The following is an 11,050-nucleotide window of genomic DNA, read 5'->3' as shown; positions in this document are numbered from 1 at the left end:
AAAAAAAAAAAAAAAACTTCAAATTGAATGCGGAATGTTTATTGTCATTCAAAAAAAAAATGTTTTGGTATTTATTTTTTTTAAGATTATCTCTTAGAAATGGATGTTTTGCTCCAAGGCCTGAATCGGAACGGGCTTGTCCGCATAGACTCTAGAATTTACATATCTCCACAGGAAAAAGTCTAAAAGTGTTATATCACACTATCTTGGTGACCAATCGACTGGCCCAAAACGTTAAATTATCTGCTCACCGAAATGTTCCCTCAATAAATCCATTGATGTCGCTGAGATCGCGAGGTTCAATTTCAGGCATCAAATAGTCGGTAACCATTGACGGTTACGGCCCACAAACCACACCAAACCGTTGGTCCTTCTGGATAAAATAGTAGCTCTTGAATCAATTCAGGTTGCTCTTCGTGCCAAATGCGGCAATTTGTTTCCTTACATACCCATTGAGCCAGATCGCTAAACAAATTTTTACTCGAAAACGTCTGATCTTCTTGAAACTTTTCAAGGGCCCATAAATTGAAGCGATATCACTTGGCAAGAATGAGCCACTTGCACAAGCTGTATTTTGTATGCTTTCCATTTAAGATCTCGAAAAATGCACCAAGTCGTTCCACACGTAAGGCCGAGTTGCTGCCGTGGACGTGGTCTATTCGGACGAATTTTAATTATTAAAGAATGATGGGTATCAAGATGAGTGATGGTGGCCGATTATGTTGTTATGTTAACACATTCTTTACAAAACGTTAATTTTCGTAATAAAGTTGAAGGATTTGTAAACATCCCCTAGTTAACGCAACGCGAAATTTCATTTGAAACCGATTCTTTCTCACTTGATACATATATGTACCTTCCTCCATAACCTTAACTTAAAAATCTTACCGGATGACAATTGTAGAAGTTGTTTTAAAGAAAACGAGGCAGGCTATGTTAGCTAAGTAGGCTGATTTTTCGTGAGGCATCGAATAATACCACTTGGACAGCTAAACTCGTCTGTCCGTTGTGATGCCCAGAACTCCTAGTTAGGGATCAAAAAAAGTGTCAAATATGTGCAAAGCGCCTAGTTCCAGCCACTTATTTATGTCCTCATTGCGCCTCTTCTCCAGGGAATCCTCCTACCCGCTTATCCCTCAAAGGTAACTGTGCGATGTAATATCAGCGGCGCTGTATTGCTAGCTATCAGGAATACATTCGAAATGTGAGACGATTTGGGAATGTCCCTCTCTGGTACCCTAATGCGTCCTAGTCTGATAGCAACCTTCGAATCAATCCATTTGTCGTTTAGAGCTTGAAACTTCTCAACTATTTCTTCTTGATTACCACACATTTGCGAGATCAAGGCTAAAACACTTTGAACTTCACACTTTTAGTCGTTCAACGGATCTGGCTCTTACAGAAGCTTTAACGACTAACAGGTCTATAATTACAGTGTTACAGGTATTCTTTTGCTGACTTTGCGAAGAAGTAAGCACAAGTCTAAGTGCGATCCTCTACATCGTAAGGTTCAACCGTATATCCTAAACTAAGCTCTTTTTCAATCATCAGCGGTAAATAAATTCAAGCTTCAAAACCCCAATGTTTTAGATTGCACTTGTCATTCAAGAGGTGCCTTGTTGTGCCACATCGACGACGTTTTAAGAAAGGTTTAAACTATTTTTGTATTCATTGAAATATGTGTATCATTAGCCAAACAAATGCAGAAAGTGATTTCAAAGACAAAATGTGTTGTTTTTTTCTACTTTTGTAAAAATAAAATAGCCACAGGCATTTAAATGTCATAAATCCACATTTTCAAGTCGGTAATGAATTTGGCCTCTTCAAGTGTACCTCTGTCTGTAAATGCGGTATGTGTGTGTGTGTGTTTGAGCACAATTCTAGCTAAAACTGAAATTATTTATGCAAATTACTTTTGAGCGTCCGCTATGGTTTCACAGACGCCAGTCATAACACGGCGTCGAAATTTCACGCCTCATAAAGTCAATTTACCTAAAAAGAAACGCCGCCGCCGGCGACAACTCGAAAAGCAACAAAAACACAGAACAACAATGCTGCGCGCAACAATAGTCGAAATGACAAAATACCAATTATCCGAACGGCCGAAATGACAAATAGCCGACAACTTTAAATTTATGCCTAAAGAAGCCAAAAACAAGAATAAAAACCAAAACTGAAACCCAAAAAGGGAAACAAACAAATCAAAGAACGTCATAAATTGAAAGTTTGTTACTATCTATGAACATATGTATGTATATAAAGGTGTGTTTGTACATATATTTCGTTCGTACTATCTTTTGTTTATATATGTATATGCACAAACACAGTTTAGAATTTATTGAAGAAATGGAATTTTCCAACCATTAAATTTTCTACGCGAGCTCAACACTAATTCTCTCATTCGCTTCGAGTGCGCGATGACGTGGTGTTTGTTGCTGGTTTTGTATTTGCTTGCATTTTTTCTCGCTTCTCTGTGAGGCGAGTAGATATATATTTGAAAGAACTGCTTCACTGACCTTCTAGGAAAAACTTTGCGAATTGATTTGGTTTAGGGGTTCTAAAGTTATCATTTCGATGCCAAACGTTTTAGAAATTCTGCTCTAAAACGAGGTCAAAAAAGCATATTCCGCTTTGGATAATAGAGTTTTTTTAAGTGATACCGATTTCAAGGTTTAAAGGTTTTAAAGAAAAAACATAGAAACTTCAAATTTAATGGGGGATGTGTGGGAAGTGGTGCCCTGTTATTGAAACTCATTGGTATCACTTATTGAAAAAAATATAGAGCGATGGTTCCACCGGTCCACAAACCACACCAAACGATTATTTTTTCTGAATGAAATGACTGTTTTTGAATCTATTCAGGTTGCTCCGTGTCCCGAATGCTTCAATTTTGCTTGCTCACCCATTGAACCAGAAATGGGCCTCATCTCTGAACAAAATTTGGCTCGAAAACGACGGATCTTCTTGGAACTTTTCAAGATCAGTTATTCCATTTATATTAATTTTAATCGAGTGGATCATTTTGTTTGAAGCATATTCCGCCCAAAGAAGGTTTTGTGTCAAATGCCTTGCTAAACAGTAACTTTTAGTTTCGTGAGTCTGCTGGAGCTAAACCGATCGACTTTTATTCTCATTCCCAAACAATACTTAAATATAGTGGGTGCTCAAAAAATTGTTATGTTTTCTTTTTGTTGTTCTTTCCAAATTTCTTTTGCTATGTCTACATTTCCATAACTATAAATTACTTTCCAACAGGGTAGCTTGTTAGTTCTCATAAGGTATTCATTCATTTGTGTATTTGTTTATATTGTAGTTCACAAAGGTCAAGCGGCAGTATAAGTATCTGCATCTTTGTCCGATAAGTATTTTTAATTTGTACATTTGTGTCATGTGTCAAACTTTCATACGATTCATTTCCAGTCTGTAATTTTTTAATCCACTTAAGACAACTATATATAGTGTTTCCTTCAAATACCTTTGAGAACTTTACTTATTTTTGAGAACTGTGCTTGGATGTTGGATGTTATCTTAAAATTTCTATATCTACTCACTTTCTAAGGAACATTGTTCCCTTGCTTTAACGACCAAATTAATTTCGTTCCTCTAATATGTTCCGGTTGTGATCTCTTGCTCCGTACGGCAATTAATATTTACTTGGGGAACCAAAAACTTGTGAATCAGTGAACTGTAGCGCTCATCATTGGTGGTGGTGGATGAAACCAACCACAGYTCTATAAAATAGAATGCATCCTGGGCATGCGCACTGCATAAGACAGGAGCGTTTTGTGCGTGCAAAGTGCTTTCAAAATTGTTGACATTTGAAACACTGAAATTCTGTTGAAATGAAAAATTTGCTTCATCGCTAAAATTGATTTGAATGTAAAATATAAAAGTTTCCCTCAAAATGAATTCCCCCAATTTTTAAAGAATATTTCGGCGAGTCTTTGCTTTGCTGATTACTTTCAGTGGGATTTTTTGTTTAGCTTATGTTATAATTTTTTTTAATTTCAGGCGTCTGTAATGTAAATGGAAATTTATTTTCAAAAGATTTATTTCTAAACCTCTTTCAAGCTCGGTATAGGGATTCGGGGTTCGTTCTTAAAATTAATAGAAATACAATTTTGTCGAATATTATGTTCCCGATATTTCTATGAGTTTTTGCAAGGTATGTTTCCAAAGTATATGTCAAACACAAGTGTTTATCTTGACAGCTGGGTTTGTAGCTATCCTCTATGAAATTCCACACTTCTAAAAACCACTTATAAAAAGTATCGATTCTTTCGAGCCTGTCATGTTTACTGAATGAAGAAGATATCCTCGCGTCGACTATACATTCTAGCCAAGTTCGGTAGAATACCGAGCACACCACGGGAACTTCCATCTACCCTGTGACAGAAATTTTATTACTATTGAACCTTAGTAACGTCATAATGACTCTACGGAACACCTGTTTTGTTCAGAAATGACTTTCCCAACTGCACATTTATATACATTTGTTTGTGAACTACCGTTGTTGAATACAAAAGCATGTTCATTCGAAAATAAAGGTGTGCAAAAATCAATGTTGCGATTCACAGCTGAGATCAGCACAGTTCGCGGCTGCACTACAGCTGGTACGCGTTGTTGCGCTTATCTACCCAATAAGAATGTGTACTTTTCACGTCTGGCGCAAATTGAGTTGCCAGGCGTTAAAGGAGAATTGTATGGATTTTTTTCCAAAAGGGTGTCGATTCCGGAAGGTAAAAATATTAGTTTACTTATTTAAATATTACCTTTAAAGAAATTTACAAACAGACCAGGAAACTACGGGAACTGGCTGGTTAGGCCTTCGTCTCAAAAAAGCAAAAGACAAAGTTTAATACGATTAACGACTCAATAGCGAAGTGCTTACAGGTCTCTCGGTAGTTATGATGAAAGTGGTGAAATCTCCATATTAGGTTATTCTTTCCCGATAGATATGGCTGTCAGACTATGACTTAGATTATTATACACAGAATTGAGATTAAATTCATAAAAATTCAAAATTCAAGCCAAATTTCGCTTTTGCCTTCCAATTGGTGAATTATCATAATTTTTTCGTTTAATTAGTTAATAAAATTAATCCAATTATCATAATTTTTTTGTTGAATTAGTTAATAAAAATTAATCCAATTAATACACCCTGTATTGGCTTGCGTGCACAATGCTTATGTTTGCCTACCTAAAGCAAACAGTTGTTGGGCAGTCGGTTTGTTTTGAGTGTGTTTTCTGTTTGTTTTTATTTTGTTTCGTTTTTATCTGCATTTCGCTTACATACCGACAGACACACTTATTCATTCATACCTCCTTGAGTGACTTTACTTTTTTGGAGTTCGGATAACCTAGCGGTGAAATTAGTGGTTTTCCAAGCTACTAACGCTATTGGAGTGTAAAAATTGCCATCTTCAATAGAACCTTGAAAGATGCTTGAATTAAATACATTATATAATGAGCATAAAAATTAAATAGTTATGGCTAAAGTGCTCTTATTCTAGAAAACTAACGAACTAACCTAGTAAACTGCAAATTWATTTTTTTATTTTATTTTATTAAAGCTTACATCATAAACAAATTATTTAATAAACTAAAGTACGCAGCGCTAGCATCATAGGCTTTCGGCTTTATTTATTTATTTATATATTTATGCTTATCGACTAAGAAAGGATGCTACTAATAGAAACAATAATATAGATGTCAACGGTCCTACTCTCTGGACTCTCCCTTTGACTCCAATATAAAGGGTCCTTTGATAAAGCCTTTAAAGTAATGATAGCAAAGGTTGTTTAATGGGGTTTCTGATATTTTGAGCGATTGAGATACATATTAAATTGACAAATGTATTTATATATATTTCTAGATTTCTAGGATATCTGCATATACATATATTTCTAAAAATGATCGCTCTTCAGATCTTTGTGTCCCCACTTACGTGCATGGCTTTATCTTCATTTTGAAAGCCACAATTTGATAATACTTTTTCCTAAAAATTGTCAACTTGATATTAGGAATCTGATTACCAACGGCTCACATGGAAGTGACTTTGGTGGTTACTGCTTCTGAGAAGTGTTTGGGTGCTCCTTAATCGGAATAAAACCGAATTTTTGCGTCGGTGTGTGACAAATGAAACAGAGCTTCACCATTTCCCACTGGAGGCCAATCGACAGTCATTCTAGTCGACTGCACATGATGAACCGGTTCTCAAGCGTGGAAGGACGAAAAAGTCGGCAGGAAAGTCAGTCTTTTGGGATGCACGTGGTATAATACATGCTCAACGACTGATTACTGAGCCAGTTATAATCTACTCACTGCGTATTTTGTTGCAGTTTTTTGCTACTATTCCAAATACTTAGCAAATCTATTATTTTTGGGGAAGAATCTGTTGAAAATTGTACGCATATGATTCCTACAAACAAGAATTTTGAACAAATGCTTATGATTTGAAATATAATTTTTATATTAATGAGTTGTATTACATTTTGACATAAAGATATAAAAGGTATCCTTATCCTGGTTCTAAGCTACCTCACTAATTTTCAGCCAAATCAGTTCAGCCGTTCTTGAGGCACAAATGGTGTAACTAACACTCCTTTATATATGTATATACATTTTCAATTACTGATCTTCAAGATTTGGTATTTATTAAGCACTTTAAGACTGTGATATTTAATATTTAAGATCAAAGAAGTGTTGTCCCAAAGTTAAGAGATTGTGTGTCCTAACGAATTTTCTCAAATCACATCTCAACTCTCGTTTTTTCGAATATATTCTATAGCATGTAACGATCCTTCCATTATTTACTATAAGTTCATTTCACGCGCTAACACGCGTTTGGTTGATTGTCGTCTCCTTTAAGTCGTTCGTGAGTTATAACGTCGCAAACATGGAGCAAAATAAAGAGAAAATACGGCATATTTTACAGTACTACTACGATAAAGGCAAAAATGCATCTCAAGCCGCCATTAAAATTTGTGCAGTTTATGGATCCGATACAGTTTCCATTTCCACCGCACAACGATGGTTTCAACGTTTTCGTTCTGGTGTAGAGGTGGTCGAAGATGCGCCACTCTTCGGAAGGTCTGTCGTCGGAAATTGCGATAAAATCGCTGAGTTGTAGCATTGCATAGTAGCTGACGTAGCATCGGTCAAGAGCTGGGCATGAGTCATCACACCGTTATAAAATAATAAAAATAAAAAAAATAAAAAAATAAAAAATACCTGTCATGCAAACTAAATGGTCAAACTCAAATTCACGAAAGTTGGCTCAGATTATAGTCCAAGACAACGCTACAAAGTCCAAAAACATTGTCCAGATTGGATCACTTTAGCATACAGCTACCATACAAATTGACTAATCAAAAACAAAAAACAACAAAAAAAAAAAAAAAAACCAAAAAAAAACATTCTTTTTATCTCATTTTATGCTATTTTAGCTTCGGTGTAAGCGAAGGTAACTTTTTTTTTTTTTTTTTTTTTTTTTTTTTTTTTTTTTTTTTTTTTTTTTTTTTTTTTTTTTTTTTTTTTTTTTTTTTTTTTTGATTTTATATTAATTAGACTTGTTAAGCACAATAATAATATACTAAGATTATTAAGATTACGAGCATTTCATCATTTGAAGTAACTGTAATAAGCCACTTGTATTTGGTTTCAAGCCTCTCCATTTCACTACTGGGTACTATTGCCACTTTTGTTTGCCAACATACCGGCTTTCTTCCAATTACCAGTGCCCTTTGCCGCCTTAAAATCCAACACCAAACCAATTTCGAGTATTTTCCCCTTGCAATATCAAATGTGATACTCTGCTTTGCCGAAATTTGTATTGGACGGCTTCTTTATGCGCGTTTTGATGAATAGCAATAACTGCCAAAATGACAAAATCAATGGTAAACAATAAGAAAGACACGCATACACGTGCAGGCAGCCGTTATACATACATACAAGCATGCAGACGGATATTGCGCGCAACAGCGACTATAACAACAACAACACCAAACAAAAGCGACTTTTYAAATAAGCTGTTAAACCTGCTGCTCCGCTCCATGGCTGTTTGGCTGTCTGTCTGACTGGCTCTTTGCCTGCTCGCTGAAATAGTTGTTGCTCCAAGACGCTAGAGGAGAGTTTGTTTGTGCGTTGCTGCTTTGTTTACGTGTATAAGTGTATTTCATAGATACAAATCATGTTTTTGTATTGTGTTTGGTATTTTGAGTCACACTGCGTGCCAATAGAGCGCGCTCCGGCTCACGGCTGACTCGCTGGTGAATGTCGTTGGACGATTTGAACGTGCTTGCCAGTAGCTTAGCGTGCTTGGCAACGTTAAGTTGAGCGACAGACGCAAAATTAGTACACAATTTAATTTTCTAACATAACAGTAAATAATTAAAATAATTTTTTCTATTTTTATTTACATATTTACATTATTTGAAGTTTTATTTACGTCATAGACTCAAAAGTGCTGTTGTGAGTGTGTTTATGAAATCTATAATTTTAAGTATAAATTTGTGCTAAAAGTTTGAAGAAAAAATAAAAATCAAATATACATATAATTTTTTATATACAAATTTTATGTTCTCCAAAATATCGAATTTTATCATTAACATGAACTAAATCCAAAAAATCGCATTAAAAGTAACCACCATTCTTGTTTCACAGATTTATAAATCGTCCCAGTCGTACACCGTCACGTGGTCGCAGCGCCAACAGCGCGCACAGTTCACCGCATTCAGCACGCCGCAACAACACCCAACACGCCGACACCTCGACATCCTCGTCCTCACCACCAGCCGAATCGTCGCATAGTCGGCATCTAACCGCCGCTGCAGTTAGACACGACTACAGTTTGAGTAATCTAGCGCTGCCACCAGTCAGCCCGAACGCCAGCACCGTTACCATTGAGGATGTAGGCTCGACCTCCTCTAGCGATCACATTGCCCACATACAATTATCCCCATTACAAATAATGACCAATTCAGCGGCACCAGCCACCGAGCTGCGTCCCCCGGCGAACGGCAGCACCACGCTCGATGTAGGCGAGGCTCAACCCGCCGATACGGAGGTGAATGCGGAAGCCGGTACGGCCAATTTCGGCGTTCAGGTGGCCATTTCAGGTGAGTTGAAAGTGATGGATACTTTTGCTGTTGTTGTTTATGTGTTTCACTACACTTTGAATACTCGTTTGTTGCAAAGAGTTTTATTTTGTTGACTTTTTTTGTTGTTTTTAATGTGATTTTGCATGGATTTTTACTTATTTTGCATCCTAGAGGAGTTTTATGAAATAATTTGTGAGATTTGCTGAACTCTGCGTTGTTGTTTTAATGCTCAGCTCAAGTGATTTTGTGGTTTCTTTGATAATTGTTGCATGAAATATTTATTTATTWTTTCTTTTCTTTGCTTTCGTTTTATTTCTAAGAATTGTTTGGCTTCGTTAATTTTTTTTTTCTTTTAGACCTTGTTCTTAATCTTCTTAATGATAATTTTGAAAAGTCTCAATAAGTTAAGTGAAATATTATATTTTCTGTAATATGAAGCATCATGTCTAACTGTTTATTTCAAACAGCAACATAAAGTTTAAAGCTTTTTCAGTTTTGTTGTCTAAGTTCTCTCACAACAACAGAACAAGAGCACTCTTAAAATTACGTTAAATGAGTTGTATCAGGATCACAGTCTTATACTTACCACTTACTTTGATCATTCATAAATGAAATTACTTACCGGTCGATTGTCCAATATATTCCAGCCAACTTTCCCTAACCCTTTGTTCCAATACGAGCTTGAGTGTTTGATTTTGTACTATCTTTCCCTCGGCTGCACTGTTTTAAGTTTGGAACTATGAACGAGTATTCCAACTGTACTCATATATGAGATTAAACTCAATAATTCCAATATCAAAATAAATCTCTAGTAAGCCATTCAAGAATTATTAGAAGACTGTAACTCCATTCCCACCACAGTCGGGTCTACGCACCCGGAACGGACCCGGATTTTTTTTATTCGATCAAGTACTGTCGACGCGGCTGAAGACTGAAACCGTTCCACAAAAATTAGTAGACACTCATTTTATTGCTAATCTTTTCTTCCTGGCCTTAAAACTAGATTAGGTAGAATTATTGAGCGAGCTCTCACCAAATAGTGTTTTCACATTCTCTTCTACTAAAACTGTGTTAGTCACTAACTGTGAGCGAAAGAGGAAGGGAAAGCGATCGCAATTCTTGTCAAGCTCGAAGTTCAGAGGGTGGACCCGTGCTCTGCAACAGTTTTGTTTTTCAGACTATTTTCTCGAACAAATTTTGGTTCAGAAATACCGCTTCCTAAATCCTCCACGGGCCCCAGTTTTCTCTCTACGGCCCTGGTCAGAAAGCTTTGATCTTTGCAGGCAAGAAGTATTTTGGAGTTACTGGGAAAATTAGTGAACTTTTCTTGCAAGGCATTTTGAAATAATGCCTTCGTCACCATATATTTTAGTAGAACTCACCGAAAATATCGAAAATGAAATGCTTTACAGTTTTTTTTTTATATTCTATATGAAAGACTTTTCCAAAACACTCGAAATGACAAGGTTTCAACCTCAGATGCTTTCTTAAGCTTAGTCATATGATTATAATGCTTATATGAATTAATTAGAGTCGTTATTAGAAAAAATAAAAAAATTAAATAAAAAACACAGCCAAAATACATCAGTCCATGAAGTTCATGTTGTCGGCTTAGGTGTCACTGAGTTGATCGCATTTTTTTTTTTTTTTTTAGTTTTTTTTTTACTTTGTTTGATTTTTATTTCTACAATTCAATTCGAACTGACAGCTGTCAAATTTCACTGAAATCATGGCTTGCATATTTTGTAAAGTGATATTTGAGGTTAAGCATGTGTTTATTGATAGTTCAATGAGCATTAATAAAGACATTAGATATGCATTATTGAGTTTCATACAATTTTTTTTTTTTTTTTTTGGGTTAGAGATCAGTAAATATGGCAAACTTTGTCATGAGAAAATTATTACGATTTTTGATAAATTTTATTTATTTGTTAAATTAAAAATAAATA

At 35.7% G+C, this 11,050-nt stretch overlaps 1 protein-coding gene across 24 annotated transcripts in view; it reads left to right on the top strand.

Moving 5' to 3' along the window:
* LOC108976888 (supervillin) overlaps window positions 1-11,050 on the top strand; it is a 423,491-nt gene that overhangs the window by 233,303 nt on the left and 179,138 nt on the right. For all 24 annotated transcript variants that reach the window (XM_018946306.1, XM_018946288.1, XM_018946286.1 and 21 more), the window contains one exon: window positions 8,665-9,119. In XM_018946306.1, coding sequence (XP_018801851.1) covers window positions 8,665-9,119 — 455 coding nt within the window. The remainder of the gene's footprint in view (window positions 1-8,664; window positions 9,120-11,050) is intronic.

The sequence above is a fragment of the Bactrocera latifrons genome, unplaced genomic scaffold (genome assembly GCF_001853355.1).
Source record: "Bactrocera latifrons isolate USDA-ARS-PBARC rearing strain unplaced genomic scaffold, ASM185335v1 scaffold_81, whole genome shotgun sequence".
In the NCBI taxonomy this organism is placed as follows: domain Eukaryota; kingdom Metazoa; phylum Arthropoda; class Insecta; order Diptera; family Tephritidae; genus Bactrocera; species Bactrocera latifrons.
Note: the sequence above shows the minus strand (reverse complement) of the source record. Positions and strands in the feature narration are given on the sequence as shown.